Source organism: Musa acuminata, chromosome BXJ2-9, assembly GCF_036884655.1.
Source record: "Musa acuminata AAA Group cultivar baxijiao chromosome BXJ2-9, Cavendish_Baxijiao_AAA, whole genome shotgun sequence".
NCBI lineage: Eukaryota > Viridiplantae > Streptophyta > Magnoliopsida > Zingiberales > Musaceae > Musa > Musa acuminata.
Genome location: NC_088346.1, coordinates 5,633,836 through 5,654,462, shown reverse-complemented (window position 1 = coordinate 5,654,462; position 20,627 = coordinate 5,633,836). Strand labels below are relative to the sequence as shown.

Here is a 20,627-nt window from a genome sequence, read left to right as displayed (position 1 = left end):
GTATGTCCAATAAGTTTCGGCCGTTGATTTAAATCCAACGGTGAGAGGCATTTATCCTTATAAAGAAGAAGGAAAAATACGTTCCTCATTAAAAGGGAGAAAAAATCCTGCTTTGGTCGAATCTATCGTGTCCTTCTCACCGGCTCTTCTACGCCGGAGTTGCCAGGGGGCCGCCCTCTTCTACCACCGTTGGCTATCCTCTGACTCCAGGTCACCGCTGCTGACTCCCTCCTCTGCCGTCGCTGCCACTACAGTTCGTCCTTCGCTGTCGCCGCCTAGCGACGACGCAGAGCTGCGGCGTTCCACGATGATGCATTGCCGTTTAAGGGATTGTTGAGCATCTAACGAGCCGGACGCGAGCTGTCTGGGCTAGGACGAGGGGATCCCGAACCCTATTTGATCGAACTGATCTCTGTTCCGCACCTTGTTCGATTGGGCTGAGGTTCGACCAGAGTTTTGATCGTTAGGGCTCGGTTATCTCCGTGGAGTTCGATCATGTCGACTCTGGAAATCGAAGCGCCGGAGTAAGTTCTACTTCTTTATTTTCTTTTCTCGAATCTTGACAATTGCCTCCTCCTCTGTGTTATGTGAGCACTAATAGTTGACTTAATCCGGGATGGATTGGAGCTACCAGTTTTGACCATGCCTGGACAGTAATTCTTCAAATTGGAGACGAGGAAAGTTGTATTTGATGGTTTTGGTTTTTGGGTGATGCACTTGTAATTTAAAGAAGACGTAGGGTTTGCAACCTGGGTTATCAGGGTTTCCCCTCTGGTTGTAGGGGTAAGGCTGTGTCCATTTGCCTCTTAATAAATGATATTTTGTTTAAGGTTTTGGCACCAAGAAATCACATTTGTCGCTCTTTCCATCATGGAATGATAGAAGTGGGCGGATTATACCAAAAGGAGGGATCTACAAATGGTTGAGGATGGCATTTGGGTTTATTTAGATGGAGAATGAATTTTTTTATACAGTGGAGATAAAATTTGGTGGAATCATTTAAAGTCATATTAAAGAAGCTTGTTTCAAGTTCCTAGAGTTTTGAGAGGACCTTGAGGTAGTCCCGGATTAATAAATTGTGCATACACAGTGAAACCTTAAGCTAGAAATTTATTATCATCTCACTCATGTTGTGAATCTGTTAGGACTCTAGCTGGGAGAGTCCTAATTGAGAGGGACATTCATGTAAAACCTACATAAGTCGACCCCTATTAAAGAGGTGAAGAGGTCGGCTAGGGTTTGGAGGTTATTTCTTAGAGAAGAATTAGGAGTTGTAAAGGAATATGAGTCTTGAGTAGGAGTCCTATTAGAAGTTGGTTAGAAGTAGAAGTCTTGAGTAGGAATCCTATTAGGAGTTAGGATTTAGAAACCCTATAAATAGCCAAAAACTGCATTCCGCACACATGATGGCCATTTTGAATTCTTAGTAATGCCTTTTGGACTCACTAATGCTCCTTCAACCTTTTAAAGTCTCATGAACGATATATTTCGGAGCTTTCTTCGTAAATTTGTGCTGGTATTTTTCGATGATATTCTCATTTACAATTTTTTTCTTGAGACTTACTTTCAGCATTTACGGATTGTTTTGATGATCCTTTGGGAGAATACTCTTTTTGTTAAGCAACCAAAGTGCAGCTTTCTCCAGTAAAAAGTAGAGTACCTTGGGCATATAATATCAGAAGGAGTGACGGTAGGCCCAACAAAAATTGAGGCAATGCAAGGCTGGCCAAAACCTACAAACGTGAAATTACTGCGCGGGTTACTTGGACTAACGGGCTACTACCGAAAATTTGTTAAGGACTATGGGAAGATCAGCGCATCCCTCACTTCTCTATTAAAAAAAGATGTATTCCAATGGTCGAACAAAGCCTCCAAGTCTTGAGTAGGAATCCTATTAGGAGTTAGGATTTAGAAACCCTATAAATAGCCAAAAACTGCATTCCGCACACATGATGGCCATTTTGAATTCTTAGTAATGCCTTTTGGACTCACTAATGCTCCTTCAACCTTTTAAAGTCTCATGAACGATATATTTCGGAGCTTTCTTCGTAAATTTGTGCTGGTATTTTTCGATGATATTCTCATTTACAATTTTTTTCTTGAGACTTACTTTCAGCATTTACGGATTGTTTTGATGATCCTTTGGGAGAATACTCTTTTTGTTAAGCAACCAAAGTGCAGCTTTCTCCAGTAAAAAGTAGAGTACCTTGGGCATATAATATCAGAAGGAGTGACGGTAGGCCCAACAAAAATTGAGGCAATGCAAGGCTGGCCAAAACCTACAAACGTGAAATTACTGCGCGGGTTACTTGGACTAACGGGCTACTACCGAAAATTTGTTAAGGACTATGGGAAGATCAGCGCATCCCTCACTTCTCTATTAAAAAAAGATGTATTCCAATGGTCGAACAAAGCCTCCAAGTCTTGAGTAGGAATCCTATTAGGAGTTAGGATTTAGAAACCCTATAAATAGCCAAAAACTGCATTCCGCACACATGATGGCCATTTTGAATTCTTAGTAATGCCTTTTGGACTCACTAATGCTCCTTCAACCTTTTAAAGTCTCATGAACGATATATTTCGGAGCTTTCTTCGTAAATTTGTGCTGGTATTTTTCGATGATATTCTCATTTACAATTTTTTTCTTGAGACTTACTTTCAGCATTTACGGATTGTTTTGATGATCCTTTGGGAGAATACTCTTTTTGTTAAGCAACCAAAGTGCAGCTTTCTCCAGTAAAAAGTAGAGTACCTTGGGCATATAATATCAGAAGGAGTGACGGTAGGCCCAACAAAAATTGAGGCAATGCAAGGCTGGCCAAAACCTACAAACGTGAAATTACTGCGCGGGTTACTTGGACTAACGGGCTACTACCGAAAATTTGTTAAGGACTATGGGAAGATCAGCGCATCCCTCACTTCTCTATTAAAAAAAGATGTATTCCAATGGTCGAACAAAGCCTCCAAGTCTTGAGTAGGAATCCTATTAGGAGTTAGGATTTAGAAACCCTATAAATAGCCAAAAACTGCATTCCGCACACATGATGGCCATTTTGAATTCTTAGTAATGCCTTTTGGACTCACTAATGCTCCTTCAACCTTTTAAAGTCTCATGAACGATATATTTCGGAGCTTTCTTCGTAAATTTGTGCTGGTATTTTTCGATGATATTCTCATTTACAATTTTTTTCTTGAGACTTACTTTCAGCATTTACGGATTGTTTTGATGATCCTTTGGGAGAATACTCTTTTTGTTAAGCAACCAAAGTGCAGCTTTCTCCAGTAAAAAGTAGAGTACCTTGGGCATATAATATCAGAAGGAGTGACGGTAGGCCCAACAAAAATTGAGGCAATGCAAGGCTGGCCAAAACCTACAAACGTGAAATTACTGCGCGGGTTACTTGGACTAACGGGCTACTACCGAAAATTTGTTAAGGACTATGGGAAGATCAGCGCATCCCTCACTTCTCTATTAAAAAAAGATGTATTCCAATGGTCGAACAAAGCCTCCAAGTCTTGAGTAGGAATCCTATTAGGAGTTAGGATTTAGAAACCCTATAAATAGCCAAAAACTGCATTCCGCACACATGATGGCCATTTTGAATTCTTAGTAATGCCTTTTGGACTCACTAATGCTCCTTCAACCTTTTAAAGTCTCATGAACGATATATTTCGGAGCTTTCTTCGTAAATTTGTGCTGGTATTTTTCGATGATATTCTCATTTACAATTTTTTTCTTGAGACTTACTTTCAGCATTTACGGATTGTTTTGATGATCCTTTGGGAGAATACTCTTTTTGTTAAGCAACCAAAGTGCAGCTTTCTCCAGTAAAAAGTAGAGTACCTTGGGCATATAATATCAGAAGGAGTGACGGTAGGCCCAACAAAAATTGAGGCAATGCAAGGCTGGCCAAAACCTACAAACGTGAAATTACTGCGCGGGTTACTTGGACTAACGGGCTACTACCGAAAATTTGTTAAGGACTATGGGAAGATCAGCGCATCCCTCACTTCTCTATTAAAAAAAGATGTATTCCAATGGTCGAACAAAGCCTCCAAGTCTTGAGTAGGAATCCTATTAGGAGTTAGGATTTAGAAACCCTATAAATAGCCAAAAACTGCATTCCGCACACATGATGGCCATTTTGAATTCTTAGTAATGCCTTTTGGACTCACTAATGCTCCTTCAACCTTTTAAAGTCTCATGAACGATATATTTCGGAGCTTTCTTCGTAAATTTGTGTTGGTATTTTTCGATGATATTCTCATTTACAATTTTTTTCTTGAGACTTACTTTCAGCATTTACGGATTGTTTTGATGATCCTTTGGGAGAATACTCTTTTTGTTAAGCAACCAAAGTGCAGCTTTCTCCAGTAAAAAGTAGAGTACCTTGGGCATATAATATCAGAAGGAGTGACGGTAGGCCCAACAAAAATTGAGGCAATGCAAGGCTGGCCAAAACCTACAAACGTGAAATTACTGCGCGGGTTACTTGGACTAACGGGCTACTACCGAAAATTTGTTAAGGACTATGGGAAGATCAGCGCATCCCTCACTTCTCTATTAAAAAAAGATGTATTCCAATGGTCGAACAAAGCCTCCGTTGCCTTCGACAAACTTAAGGCAGCCATAACAACGACGCTGGTGCTAGCGCTACCAGATTTCAGTCGATCCTTCATCATTAAGGCCGACGCATCTGGAGTCGGAATTGGAGTCGTTCTCATGCAAGATGGTCGACTACTCCAATGGTCGAACACTAACAAGACATTGTCTCTCTCCCATCAAAACATGTCATTATATGATAAGGAGATGCTCGCCATTGTGCATGCAGTAACAAGGTGAAGACCCTACCTGATCGGTCGGCGATTTCAAATTAAAACCGACCATAGAAGCCACAAGTACTTTTTGGAGCAAAAGATATCATCCTCTGAGAAACAAAAATGGGTAACCAAAATTCTTGGATTTGATTATGAAATTATTTACAAAAAGGGGAAAGAAAACGTTGTTGCAGATGCACTCTCACGGCTACCTGAGCAAGCTAAGGTTTCAGCCATCTCCGTTCCTACCACCAGTCTCCTCGAGGACATTAGGGAAGAATGAAAGAAGGATCCAGAGATCAGCAACATTATAAAAAAATTGGAGGAGGATCCAAGTGCAATAGCCCACTACACTTCGGATTCGAGGGATCTACGCTATAAAGGTCGCATTGTGCTTATACATGACTCCTCTTGCATCACAATCATCCTGCATGAAATGCACTCTACACCTTCAGCAGGGCCCTCTGGATTCTTGAGAACCTACAAAAGAGTGAAGCAATTTTTTTATTGGAGAGGGATGAAAAAAATTATTGCTGAATATGTGACACAATGTGATGTATGTCAACAACACAAGGGTGAAACAGTGGCAAATCCAGGAAAGCTATAACCACTACCCATACTAGACTCGGTGTGGACTGACATCTCCATGGACTTCATCGAAGGGCTACCACCTTCCAAAGGTAAAAGCACAATTCTCGTGGTGGTTGATCAACTTACGAAATATGCTCATTTTTGTGCTGTGAGAAATCCCTACACTGCTGCTAGTATTACCCAGATTTTCATAGAAAATATTGTTAAACTGTATGGGATGCCAAGGTCCATTGTAAGTGATCGTAACAGGATCTTCACCAGTAAATTTTGGACCGAGTTATTTCAGTTACAAGACACCAAACTCAAGATGAGCACAGCATATCATCCACAAAATGACGGCCAAACAGAGGTGGTAAACGGGTGTTTAGAGACGTACCTTCGGTGTTTCGCCAGCGACTGACCAAATGAGTGGGCGAAATGGCTTCCCTGGGCTGAATGGTGGTATAATACTACATATAATTCATCTACAAAATGTGCACCTTATGAAGCATTGTATGGTCGGCCGACTCCTGTGATTCCAAAGTATGTAATTGGCTCGGCCAAGGTAGATCAGGTCGACCAAGAATTGATTGACAGGGACAAACTCCTACAACTGTTAAAGGATAATCTGTCTACCGCTCAAGCCAGAATGAAGCAGCAAGCCGACACATGATGAAATGAAAGAGAATTTTCAGTAGGAGATTGGGTTTATCTTCGCCTATAGCCATACAAGTAACTCTCCATCAACACTCGAGCCTCCATGAAGCTATCCCCACATTTTTATGGGCCCTATCAGATCACAGAGCGTATTAGAGCCATGACGTACAAACTTAAATTGTCTGAGGATGCCAAAATTCACCATGTCTTCCACGTGTCATGCTTGAAGCCCAAGTTGGGAGAACACGAGTCACCCCAGATCCAACTACCCAACACCACTGAGGATGGAGTTATTCAAGCCCAACCACAAGCCATCCTCGATCGCAGGATCGTGATGCGTCGTCGACGTCCCTCTACTGAAGTACTAGTGCATTGGAATAATTTACCACTTGAAGACGCCACATGGGAACCATATGAGGAGCTGAAGACCCGGTTCCCTAAGTTTATGGAATCTCAGCCTTGAGGACAATGTTGATTTGAAGAGGGCGGGTCTGTTAGGATTCTATCTAGGAGAGTCCTAATTGAGAGGGACATTCATGTAAAACCTACCTAAGCCGACCCCTATTAAAGAGGTAAAGAGGCCGGCTAGGGATTGGAGGTTATTTTTTAGAGAAGAATTAGAAGTTGTAAAAGAATAGGAGTCTTGAGTAGGAGTCCTATTTGGAGTTAGGGTTTAGAAACCTTATAAATAGCCATGTATTCATCCTCTTTTGTTAAGCAATAGATGAATCTTTTCTGCAGCCTTTGAGCAGCAACTTGGAGGGAGGAACCCCTATAGAGTTCCAAGGAGGCCGATCCCCTAAAGAGATCAATCCCAAGTTTAGAATCTGCAAGGGTTCTAACAGAATCTTACCTTAATCTTTGGGTGTTGATGCTTTTAAGATAATGGGCTTTTCTTAGTGATGCTTTGTTTGCGTGTTTTTTGACTAGCACATCAGTTAGAAGAAAACCACTGGCAGATTTATCTTCCTTGTTTTTTCTCTTTCAACTTTACAGAAAGAAGAAAGTTGTTCTACGATGTCTGTAATAAACTCCCGTAGAATGAGATATATGTAGAGCTATTTCATCTTCACCAAACAAAATTACAATATTTATTTACTCTTGATAGGTCTGTCCTTGTTAAATATTTGCAGTTTCTGAATTCACAATGGCTTATCATTTGTTTTTGCAGTGTAATCAAAATTGTTCTACAATTCTGCAAAGAAAATTCATTACACCAAACCTTCCAGACATTGCAGAGTGAGTGCCAAGTTTCATTAAACACAGTAGACAGCCTTGAAACATTTGTTGCTGATATTAATAGTGGAAGATGGGATGCAATTTTGCCTCAAGTGGCACAGCTTAAACTTCCAAGAAAGAACTTGGAGGACCTCTATGAACAGGTTTGTAACTTGAACTTTGTGCATGTGCCTCTTTTCTAAACCGATTTATCTAAACACTTGCTCTTTTTCTTTTTGAGATTGTAACTTCGGATGAATTTACTTGTCTACTCTGTTTAATGTTAAATAACTGATCATTGCTTGGCTTCTGTCATAGACTTGGAAAGAGAGTAGCTGTGAGACTGTCGTGCTCAGTGTTCTTTTCTTGGCCTAAGATCTGCAGATTATAATCCAATGATTCTTTCTTTTTATTTGAATGGCTACTCTGATGGGATTATTTGTGAAATCCTTAAAGATCAGTGTAATGTAATCCAAATTTGCTTCTATTTAGACATGAATAATGGAACACCCCCAGTTTAATTCCACATTATAAGTGTGACGAGACTTCAATTGATTGTTAAAGGTTATATAGGACTAATAGTTTAAGCGTCTTGAGCCAGTGGTTTAAGCTCATCAAGTTAATAGGTCAGTTATCCCATTAAGCCTAACATGACAGATAAGATTAGCACACTTGAAGCTTATGCTTTCCTTTCATTTGTTTCCTTTATTTGTTTACATGTTGAGGTTTCAAGCTAATAGGTCAGTTATCCCATCAAGCCGGACATTGCAGATAAGATTAGCATGCTTGAAACTTATGTTTTACTTTCATTTGTTTCTTTTATTTGTTTACATGTTGAGGTCTTAAGCTAGTTATCTCTTCTATGTTCATTTAATAGCTTTCTTTATGTTTGCAGTATTTATCTGATTTTTGGAGACAGTTGATTTTGTTTGTGAGACCAGCTCTTATATTTAATTTTTCTTCTGTGGCAGATTGTGTTAGAAATGATTGAGCTTCGGGAGTTGGACACTGCTCGTGCTATTCTTAGACAAACTCAGGTTATGGGAATAATGAAGCAAGAGCAACCTGAGAGATACTTACGTCTTGAGCATCTCTTAGTCCGGACATATTTTGACCCCAATGAGGTTTGCATATATTAGCTATTTATAATATGCAGTGATTTACATCCTGTAATTCCTTTTATGAGCATATCCTGTGCTGTTACCCACTAAAATGCTATTGTGATCTCTTGCTTCTTAATATATTCTCTTATGTGCATTTAAGTTTTCACTGTGCAAAAAAAGTGAGGACAAGATTCAGGACATTAGGCTTAACTTTTTCCTCGCCTGGCAACCTAGATGAAAAGTATGAAACATGTTATAGAACTTTTTGGACAAGCTTATAATGCAATAGTGGTAGTTTCTGGTTAGAAAGGGACAGTAGTTGAGCGCAACTGTTTTAGAGATGAAGGCATTCATGAGAGAGAAATTGTGAAGTTCCATTGACTGCTGTAATACTAAACTATTACAAATTTAATCTCTAGAATTTTTAAGCTTGGTGATTGCATTGACAGGTTCTAAAATTTCACATTTCATACGTATATCAAGAATTTATACTTCTGATCAAGGGAACATGATTTCTGTTTCTTTCGGAAGAGCTGTTGCTTTTTCTTATTATTTGGTTCCAACATATTGCCTGGAAGATTTGGTAGGAAATATTGAGACCATGAAAACTTCCTGGTTTAGTGCCTAAAGAATGTGCTGAGAAATTAGTACATCATTAACATGTTCAAGGAAATGTCTAAATGCATCAATTAAGTGTAGTCTAACATGGATACAAGTGGACCTTGCAAGGATGCATATTCTTTCTTTGTTCAAAAAATCAAAACTGGACAAAATGCCTTTGTCATTGTGAGTTTAACCCTGTTACTATGGTCAGAATGTACAGCCATGGATTTGCATTATAGTGATCATCATCGCCCTCCCTGATCTAACAGTGGGTTTCACTTGCACTGAGATAGATGTATAAAAGATTGTAGCAACAGAAAGCAGGGATTATCTGGAACATTTATTTGCAGTCATTGATGGATAAAGCATGGAATATTTATTTGCTTTACAACTCGTTTTGTTTGCAGTCCTTGATAACTATCAAACTGTACCTGACTATTCTATTTCTAATCATGCATTCTTCTTCAATGTAATAGGCATATCAGGAGTCAACTAAGGAGAAGCGCCGTGCACAAATTGCTCAAGGTGTCAATTTGCCATTTGAACTAATCTTCCTATGTATTTTGGTGTTAGATCTCACATATTGATTTTCTAGAATTTATTTTTGCCAGAATCACTTTATCAGCTTTTTCTGGTCTTATCATTATCTATTAAGAATCACAATTACATTGTGTTATATAGTATTATATGAATTTATTAAATCTTAAAATATAAAAGCAGGTAATATTTTAACAGCAGTACGCTTATGTAATTTCTTTCGAATTCAATGGCCATTGTTGTTTCTTAGACAATGAAATTTATTTTTATGAAGCATTGACACTTACGAAAATTCTTGTGATGTTCATGTTGTGTTGGTGTGGCACACTGATACTTATAAGACACTTCCCAAGCATGCTAAATACTTAAAAACATGATAGGTCATGTGCACTGTCTACGTTTATTAATATTGATATATGAAATATTGAAGGTCTTTTTTTTCATCTAGAAAGGGCTTCTGGCAAATGTGGACTTTATATATATAGGGCTTCTGGCAGTGCTAACTGCTAAGTATATGAATGATTATTATGCTTGTTATAAGTACGAATATGGTGATCTTAAATTGTGTAAACATATCTTCGTATATGCATCATATATTAGTATATATAACTAATGTAGTTATTAGGTGCCATGTCCATGCTATGTGTTTTCCTACTTTTCTATGATTAGCAGTATTGGGCCTATTGGCATTGGTCTATAACATATTTATGTCTGTTCTTCATAAGGTGACTTGCAATTGCCTCATTGGTTATGGAAGAATTTATTTTGGTCATAGTTTATCTGCTATGTAAGCTCTTGCTTTTTTAAGTTTGTTAGGACAGTTCTGATCATCTATGTTGTTGGTGATGATGTATCATATTAATTCCTACACTAATTTTTCTCTCTTTGGAATTTACTTTTCAGCTCTTGCTGCTGAAGTATCTGTTGTACCACCATCTCGATTGATGGCATTGATCGGTCAGGCTCTGAAGTGGCAACAACATCAAGGTACAACTTTGGAATTTACTTGAACTAGTCCAAGCCTTGTTGGCTTTCAATGGTATTGACTTTCATGGCTGAAGCATATGTTTTCCTATCACATATCTCAGGATTGTTGCCACCAGGCACTCAATTTGACTTGTTCCGAGGAACAGCTGCAATGAAGCAAGATGAAGATGATATATATCCGACAACCCTTGGGCACCCAATTAAGGTATTATTTAGTCCATTTCATGTGTAAAAAATCTGATTAATTGCATCATGCAACCTTGTAGACTCATCTTTTTCGAGTAAATAGCAGTTTTTGTTAAAGCTTTTTTAGTATGTTGTTATTTTTGATAAACTTCGTATGATTTTTTTTTAATGCAAACTCTGTATGATTTTACTACCATTGTTTTATGTAAATCTTGTCATATTCAAGAACACACAAAAAGGTCAAAGCAAAAGTGTAGAATTCTTCTACTATTGTCTCAGGCTCTGAGCAACAAGAACTGATTCTGCACTGGAGTGTTTATTTTAAACAAGAACATCTTAGTTTCTTTTGCTTTCTTGCCTTCTCAACTTGTGTCCTTTAACAAATTTGTGTTTATATATAGACAGTGTGAGAGATGGCAAAATATGTATGTACAGTCAGATCTTCGTAGATGTCATTCAACTGCACATGCATGCTAGTAGTAGGGCAAGTCTAGTTAAGTTACTTTTGGTGATAGTCTCTAGGTGCAATGTAATGGGTTAGATATGGAATGAATCTAATGATGCTTTAGTCAATTTTTTCGCAGAAATCAATCAAAGTCCAAATAAGTAGTCTGTCCGTAATCAATTTAAGGCCAAACCAACCAAAACATCATTAATACCTGGTCTAAGGTTGGTTTTGTGTGTGCCCTGATATAGGTTGTCAATTGCTTCATCCTGGCTTGGACCAGTATTTAATGCCTCTATGGGTGGTACACTGTTTGATGTAATACCTCGACATTGTTCATATAATATTATGATGCAGGAGTTAGTGTCTATAAAAATCATACAAGAATCAATCATGGTGATGGCTTATAAGACAATCCTAGTGCTACTTATAGCATGCATGGGTTGTTCATAGAAATTCAAGGTCAAATTTGTTTGCATTTGAGCATTAGTTGAAGATTTTTTTGTCCTTCCAAAGAGTCTGTAGGAACTAGGCTTTAACAGTTCAAGTTGTGTTAATAAGTAGCAACATTCATGTTGGATTAAATCCATGGTGCATGCATATTAATTTTGGTTGGTTGTCTAGATATGTTAGCATTCTAGATTAGCTGCAGTTGCTGGGAAACTGTTAAGGGGATTAGCTTTATTTTGTCATAATGGGCCACTTTTGGAAGATGAGGAAAGAGTTTCCGTTTGTGATCAGACTAATACAAATACTCTTTGACAAAATATTTGATATATTACTTGTCTGTTGATTATGTTCCATTTTGGTAGTCATCCTCAACTTAAATCTCACTGGACTCAGTCTTCCTAGAGATTATTTTGTAATAGCAAATATCTTGGACATAATTTTATTCTCATAACTTTCTTTTTTTAATCATAATATTGCAGTTGATCTTGCTTGATCTAGTATATGAAAGAATTTATTCCATATGTTGTGCTTACAGTTACATGGTGCTATGGAATTGGTGTGGTGGTTTTCCTCATCACCTTGTGCTGTAAAGTTTTTGTAGGCACTATCTTTTGGTGGAATGTCTAGATGCAGACCTATATTTTGAATGCTAAGAGTTAAAAAATTCTTCTGTATGAACTCCAATTTATCATCTGGTTCATTTCAGTTTGGAAAGAAAAGTCATCCGGAATGTGCTCGATTTTCGCCTGATGGTCAGTACCTAGTTTCATGCTCAGTTGATGGATTTATTGAGGTAGAATTTCCAATTCATTTTTCAGTTTCTGATGCTATGGTATTGTGGAAAATTGCATCTCTTTTGACTTGTACATTATGTTCAGGTTTGGGATTATATTAGTGGGAAGCTTAAGAAGGATCTGCAGTATCAAGCTGATGTGAGTCAGTAAGCCTGCAGTTGTCATCATATCAAGGAAAACATACTTTTCTGTGATTTGTTGTAGTGTTTATTTCTGAGCAATGTGGTTATAACTTAACATACTTGATATGTTTATAAGGCATTAAAATTTTATATTAAAAAATATGATAAAGGGAGTGAAGGTTGGAGGAGATGAATACTTCAATAGGAAAGATGAAGAGTTGTAAGTTGGGCAAATTTTATAGGAGTCAGGAGAAGAGATAATGATGATCATTGGGCAATAGAGAATTCAAAGTTTTATTAAGAATATATCATAACTCTATATATCATCAAAGATTGTTAACTGGACTCCTAATTATAATTTATGCTAGCAAAAAGGAAATCTCTGGAAGAGAAAATTCTTTTCCTTTAACCTTGATCTTTAATATTCTTTCCTATGGAAGCTGATTTGATATATATGAACATCATGTGGCTGGTATATGCTGATGAAAACTAGTTTTCGTCTCTGTCATATTGTTGAAATAGTATTTGTAAGCAATTTTCCTTCTGCATAACATGATTGTTTAATCTCAAATCATGCCTTTATAAATCTGCTGACCGCTCCTTAATGGGTACAGGATGCTTTTATGATGCATGATGATGCTGTGCTTTGTGTTGATTTTAGTCGGGATTCAGAAATGCTGGCATCTGGATCACAGGATGGAAAAATTAAGGTATAATACATCAACTGTGTATGTACTTTTCATGTGCTTGAAGCTTAGTCCAATGACTTTAATCTAGCTATTGTAGTACTGCTTGTTGTAAGCTAGAATAGTTTTTTTCCCCTTTTGATTTTCATCTACTTTGGAACTTTTTTTGCCAAGTGAAAATTTCATTAGTAAAAGAATTGTTTTTTTAATTAAACTACTTTCTATGGAATTTCTCATCATCCTTGGGCGCAATGGACATTGATAGGGTGTATTATATGGCCAATATCACAAACAGCTGCTACATTCATGAACTACCTCATTGCATTTGTGTCCTTTGATGTTTTTGGAGGTGAAGAACCTTCTCATCTTCAGATTTATCTTTCTCTTGATTTTTGATCGTCAGTAAAGTGACAGATCAATTCTTTCCTAGTTGGAACATCGTTTCTACCAACTTATGTCCAAATTCTTAGGTTGGTTCTTGAACTGGTCAAGCATTTATTTAGTTGTTGCTCTTTCTGTTTTTCATTTATGCCTTATTGAACTTGATAAATTTGGTAAACTTTTTCCACAGGTTTGGCGTATTAGAACAGGTCAATGCTTGAGACGCCTTGAGCGAGCACATTCTCAAGGTGTAACAAGTATTGTGTTTTCTCGTGATGGCAGCCAGCTTTTGAGTGCATCCTTTGACAGTACAGCAAGGTTTTCAGAACCACTTTGTGAACTTGTATTTCATCATCATTTATCTTTAGTTTGACTTTTTTGTATGCTCTTGATATTGCATGGCAGTCTGAATGATTCTGAAGCAAGTTTACAAGTGATTTTCCCCTTTTATCTTAGGAGAGAAACAAATGAGTAGTAGTTTTCTGAAGCTAATTTGATCTAACGATAAGAAGTCAATCATTAATGAATTTTTTATTTTTGTTTGACTACTCAATGGAATATTCCCTGAAATGGCAAGGAATCTATGAGTTGCCTTCATCAACTATAGGAGAAGCTTGAGTAGTTCAACAAGAACTTTTTTTTTGTAATTCTTATGAATTAAGTCTCGTTCTGGTATTGATACATCTGATGGCTGAACTGGCATGTTATGGATATGGGGCAGCATACTGAACTATGGGTTGGTACTACCCGGACTGGAGAAAAAGGAAAAGAGAAGAGGGGAGGAGGATGGATTCCATTTGGAAGAGGCAGTGATGCATATCATAGGAGTACGAGGCAGCAATTCGGATGAAAGGGAGGTGGCGATGACGCACCAGAGAGGAAGAGGTGTTGATGATGTGGTGGAGATATAGAGAGCCTGATAGGAAAAGAGCGAGAGAAGAAAAAAAAACAAAGATAATTGATGAATATCAGAATTAAAAAAGAGACTAGGTACTGGTGTCAGGTAGTAGGCTTATCATTTAATGTAGTTCAGTATCGTTCTGATTTTTTAGGTGGGACCTGGTGACCACCTTATCCATGTACCAGTTGATCATTAGAACAGTAAATACCAATCCGTATCAACAAGTAAAGAAAAAATTTTAGTAATACACACATCAAATTTCTTTTAATTTTGTAGTTGCTACATTGTGATAATTATCTATCTTGACTTCTATACTCCGCACTATGTGTGACATTCATGGATAGCATTATATGATATCGAGAATAGTCTCCTCTTTATATCTTATCCTCTTTAGAATATTCACAATTATCAATCATAACTTCTACAAGAAATTTATCATTTCTAATCCTTTTTTAAAGATTTTGAATCCTATCATAGACACTAAGATTAAATATAGTGTGTTTTAGAGAAGAAAGGGATTCAATAGGTAATTTATTAGATTTAAAGTATTTATTATTGATTTATTGTTAGTGCCAGGACAATGGAAAGTGAGATTCGGTTCCCAATTGCAGCATTTTGCCAAGTGTTAAAATTATTTATATGTTCCATTGTGATGGATGAACTTTCTAGGAATTGCCCTACTGATGCCTCTATCTCTATGCTGTTCCTGATGTCTTTGTTTTCTTAACTAGCATTGAATAGGGATCAGTTGTAAATTGAAACTATATATTTATATTTCAGCTAAATTGTATAGAGAAGAAAGTGGATCTTCAGCTAAATAGCTGTTGTGTGTTTTATTCAACAAACTAGCCATTGGGACATTTAACTTGAACAACCTGGTCTAATAGCATATTTCACAATAACTTAAATTGAATTGAGGGGTTTACAGTTTTAGCTTTTGAGGGGTTTTGTTGTGTTGTATCACCTCTCCACAGCCCTGTAAAGTTGCTGGGCCCTTTCAAAGCCAGACAGATTTATATAAGAACAAAGTTTTCCTGTGTGCTTCTATCTGTGAAGTTAAGCTTTTCCATATGCCTGGATAAATTTGTGTAGCCACTGTCTTTTATTTCGACTAAGGTTGGTGAAATTGTGTTAAGCAATCCTTGACGCGTATGAGCTGCAGCCATGGGTTTGTCCAACATATATCAGATTTAAGATTTTTCTATTTGGCAAATATGTTGTGTTTGTTTCTTAAAACTTTCTTACATTGGTTATGAATGATAACCATTTGTAACTCTGATTCATTTCCATGGCAGAATCCACGGCCTTAAATCTGGGAAGTTATTAAAAGAATTCAGAGGTCACACTTCTTATGTAAATGATGCAATTTTCTCAAATGATGGCAGCCGTGTTATTACAGCTTCCAGTGATTGTACCGTGAAGGTACCAACAGTATTATTTTTCAACTCTTTGGTGCACATTCTTTCACTTTTATGATCTCATCCAGTACTTCAATGTTTTTTTGTGTTTTGGGCCAGGTGTGGGACGTGAAGAGCACAGATTGTCTACAGACCTTCAAGCCACCACCTCCATTAAGAGTATTCTTTGGATCTTTTATACTTTGCCTTCCATCTCATATGAACAATTTTATTTTCAGCGATTCATTTGTCAACATGTTCATCTGCTCTTCCAGGGAGGTGATGCATCTGTGAACTCTGTTCATTTGTTCCCCAAAAATGCTGAGCATATTATAGTTTGCAATAAGACATCTTCAGTATACTTGATGACTCTTCAAGGACAGGTATTTGTGCTACTTGGCAACTCCTGCTACTTAGTAATGACATTTCAAATATATCTTTCATTTGCGCTAGAACCATCTCATAATCTTTTGGAAGTAGGTCTATATATGTCGTCATTTGGTACTAGAATATTCAGGCTTGTTGTGTACACATTGAATTGGATAAGTTGTTCTACTAGCTTTTTGTGTTCTGTGATGAAGAAATATATGGTGAAGAATTTGATTGCATGGTACTAGAATATTCAAGCTTTACAAACTTTGACAGAGTGGTAAAGTGGCAATCAAGAATTTGGAAAAAGCTTAGATTATAAATATTTGTTATTTCTATACATTTGTGAACAACATAAGGACCTCAATCTGTAGTATTTATAATATACAAATGTTAAATTAAGTATGATCAGACAGATTATAAAAATTGGAAGACAAACAAAACACATTGAAAAGTTTACAATTTGTTTTAGCACAGAAGTTTACTGAACAACTAAAATCCGCATAACTTGACATAAAGGCTCTGAGTAGACTCTGCCAAAGTTCAGCAGAAACATGGTTGTCTTCAATAAGAACAATCATCGTATGCCACCATTTATTGAATTAAGAGCCCTGGTCATTCAGAGTCTATCCCGATCCTATGGTCAGAGTTTAAGCAAACAGTAGATAAAAACAATTGCATTTACGAAATTGATGATACGAAAATGTCAAAAGTGTTGTGATACTAACAGAAAAGGTACTTTCTCAGGGATCTTAGTAAGAACTCCTTGCTTATGAAGATGATGAATTTAATGTTCTGATCTCATGATTTTTTCAGTAATTGCAAGAAGTTACATAGCAAAACCTTTTGGATTGATGCAATGATGGAAATGTGTAGCCCAATGTTGCGAACATATTCAAATGTCGTGCATTATTATTTTTCTTTTGTGATCAAGCAACCATCAAAATGAAAGTCTACATACAAAGTTAAGTGGAATCTCCTAGAAAGATAGTAGGAGCGGAGAGAAGAGTGGAGTTCTCTTTTTATCTGATTTGAGATATGTCATCAAAGAGAATGTCCATGGAATGTCGAGCTATTTGTCAACCATGTCTTGCCATCGGCATGCTCTTATGCCAATTGGCATATGCCATAAATTTGGCCAATGCCTATGTTCATACCTCAGTGTGTGCAGAATTGCAAATAACTGTCATAATTACATTCCATCTATGCTGTGTGGCATGATAATCCTCAGTTTTGAAGCCAGAGAATGAATGATTGTTATTGTTTGTGATCAACACATCCTAATCCCAAAATGAAGTCCAAAGAGCAAATCTGGTCATTTCTCAATGCAATACTGCTGATATGTTCATCCAGAGAGATTGGACCTAAATAATATGGCACATAACCAGATACTGTTATATACCGACTGACACGAGCTGAGAGTAGCAACTTATTGAAATGCTTCAATTTGAGCATTCATATTATGCGTATGTAGTCATAGGTCTCCTATATTTTATATTTCTCACATTTTTAATTGGCTCGGTTTTTTGAATGTTAACACATTGTGGTACATATCTAAAGAAAAATCGATTGATGTGCTCACAGGTTGTAAAAAGCTTCTCCTCTGGGAAGAGAGAAGGGGGAGATTTTGTTGCAGCCTGCGTTTCCCCAAAAGGAGAATGGATCTACTGTGTTGGTGAAGACATGTATGAGAAACACTTCTTGTGACTTTCTATACTTTCCTGTTTAGTGCCTTTGTTATTTTCAATTCTTCAGTTATAGATCTATTTTTCTTCCCTTTCCTAAATTAAACTTGTCACCCACCTAATCTGATATGCAACTAGGCTTGGTTGAGGACACATGGTTACATGGTTTGGCAAAAACAGAATTGAAAAATGGGCATGGGACGATGGGTTAGATATATCCTCTGATAACACACAAAACAATATTTAATGGTATTTAATGTAATTTACCTCTTATTGTGAATTTTAGTCTTCTCCTTATTTTGATTGGTGAATTCTAATATTACTATGATAAATGAAGGACATCAATTTTAGGTTTTTTATTAAGATACATTTGAAGTTTGTGGATCTGGTTGATATTGCTGATATTGTGAGAATGTGTAGAATATTCATCTTCTAATATTTTGTGTCTTTGGACACAATTGGATATCATACTCCTTATTTTATGCATTTATAGCTGGAGAAACCCCTCTTGGAGATGTAAAGTTTGTATTGGCTTCTGACAAGATGCCCTAGTTTTTGTTATTAAAGAAATCATTGACATTGGTTAGATTCCTTTGGAGTTTTATACTTCATGCTATCCTGCTTCAAGAAATATTAGCAAAAATATGGAAGTGATTTGAATCTGACAATTTGGTTGGATTTAGAAGATAATGCTACATAAAATACTTTTTGTGGCCTATATTTTATTTACTCTTGTTGTCAGTATTTCTATTTTCCTTGTTGAATGTTGTATGTTCCATTACATACTGAATGATACACAGTTTTCCCTTGTCATGGGGTTGCAGTATTAAAATGCTAAAAAGTGATGTTTTCTTGCTGCCCTTTCTTTCAATTCAACCCTTATAGTGGAGCTAAGAGATATTGCTTACTTTATTTTATTTTCGCTTTCCATACGGAATTGTTGGATGCTTTTGGTGATACTTTGTTCACTATTAGTTGTCTTTGCTCTTATTTTGTTGAGTGCAGAAAAACTTCTAATTTATCATTTTTTTAATGTCTTGGTACTCTGCAGGAATATGTATTGTTTTAGCCACCAGTCTGGTAAGCTGGAACACCTAATGAAGGTTAGTGTTCTTGGTCTATGCTGTTTGGTATGTTTTCATTCATTTAGTCACAATGTTCTTGTTGTTATAGGGATAATTAATTGAAGTATCATGTGCAACATTCAAGCTAGAAAACAGCCAAGCTATAAATGGGGTTCCAGAACACAAGATGTGAAAGTATCTTATCTATGTTATTTCTGTAGATTGGGAAATTTCGGAAAGGTTGAGTAGAAAGACTTTAAGATGTGTGAAGATTACTGCAATATTGGACTCCAGTACGCCACTAAACTATTTATAGAAAAACCAAAAAGATCTTCAATTCCTTGAGAATTTCTAGCCTATCTGGTAATCTTGGTCTGACTCACTGCAACAACTTCACCATTTATGCCTACTCTCCTGGCATATTTTTCCACTGCTTCACACTTCTCCATCTGAAACCCATCAACCTTGACTTCCACTCTCTTCGTCTTCCCTTGAGGTCAGTGGTCACAAGAAGAAAAGAGACTGAAGGTAAGGGAAGACGAAGAGAGTGGAAGTTAAGGATGATGGGTTTCAAAGCTCCTCCTCAATGCAATGGCACAAATGCCTTTCCAGGAATGCTAAAAGAAAGTATACCCTATATAGGAACTTCATCCAAGTGTCCTATTAGATCCCCTTTTCTTAAGAACTAATTTAAAAATGCTACAAAAAGGTATCTGTCATATACCTTGTTTTTATCTGAGGATTCCTCCGAGATATGTATCATACATGGATACTGCATATGTTAGAAACATAGATGTCTAGTAAATCGAGACAACAAAAACAAGATCACACATTGTAGAAAGAACAATTTTTCAGCTTTTCTACTTCTAGAAAGTTATGAACTTTCCTGCTGTTTAGTTTTTTTTTGTTTCCTTCATGTAGTAAGAAATACTGAATTGTTTTCTGAGATAATAAGTTTCACTATCAGAATTTAATTCTGTGCTCAGAAAGAAGTTTTCTGTATCTTGCCTCCTCTCCTGAGGAACAACTTGGAAATACTTTTTGAAGTTATTGGGGTATGAGCATAAGAATAGTTTGTTATGCTTTAAGCTGTCAATGAAATGAACCCGATGATTGGAAGTTGACATTTTAAAACAAGGACTCTACCTTATTAGGTCAACAAAGTTTACATGAGATGGAAACAGAGTAGGTCTGGTTATTGGAATGCACACCTTGATTTCTAAGGTTCATTTTCATGTTCTCAATTGATGGCGATGATCTAATTATAATAGTCTGTTTAATTTCTGCATTGTCTTTGCTCACAGGTTCACGACAAAGAAGTGATTGGTGTAACCCATCACCCTCACAGAAATTTGGTTGTCACATATGGTGAAGATTGTGCAATGAAGATATGGAAACCTTGATTCCTGCAGTCTTATGTTCATTCTGTCTCTATTCGAAGCTTGTGTTCTTGTTGTTGATCAAAATCTTGTGGTCTTCTTTAAGAGGACTTTGTAGAATTTATGAGCTGTAAGATCCTTCTCAGTTCTGTCATGATCAGTAGCATCCAGAATCCTGTTGGAGATTGTAGGCAAGTCCCAGGGTCATAAAATCCTACACTTGAGGATGGAAAGCAGAAGACACAACAATGGAACAATATTTTTTTGGTTGCTCA

The 20,627-nt window shown here is 36.9% G+C and overlaps 1 protein-coding gene across 1 annotated transcript; it reads left to right on the top strand.

Moving 5' to 3' along the window:
* The first annotated feature begins 93 nt into the window (after window positions 1-93).
* LOC135622785 (suppressor of mec-8 and unc-52 protein homolog 1-like) lies at window positions 94-20,627 on the top strand. The gene is made up of 16 exons (XM_065124964.1): window positions 94-524; window positions 7,217-7,427; window positions 8,235-8,387; window positions 9,446-9,494; window positions 10,410-10,493; window positions 10,595-10,698; window positions 12,281-12,367; window positions 12,453-12,506; window positions 13,105-13,200; window positions 13,748-13,875; window positions 15,754-15,880; window positions 15,976-16,035; window positions 16,131-16,238; window positions 17,809-17,909; window positions 18,961-19,012; window positions 20,278-20,627. Exons 1-16 carry the CDS (start codon window positions 496-498, stop codon window positions 20,374-20,376), a joined length of 1,542 nt encoding a protein of 513 aa, XP_064981036.1. The 5' UTR covers window positions 94-495; the 3' UTR covers window positions 20,377-20,627.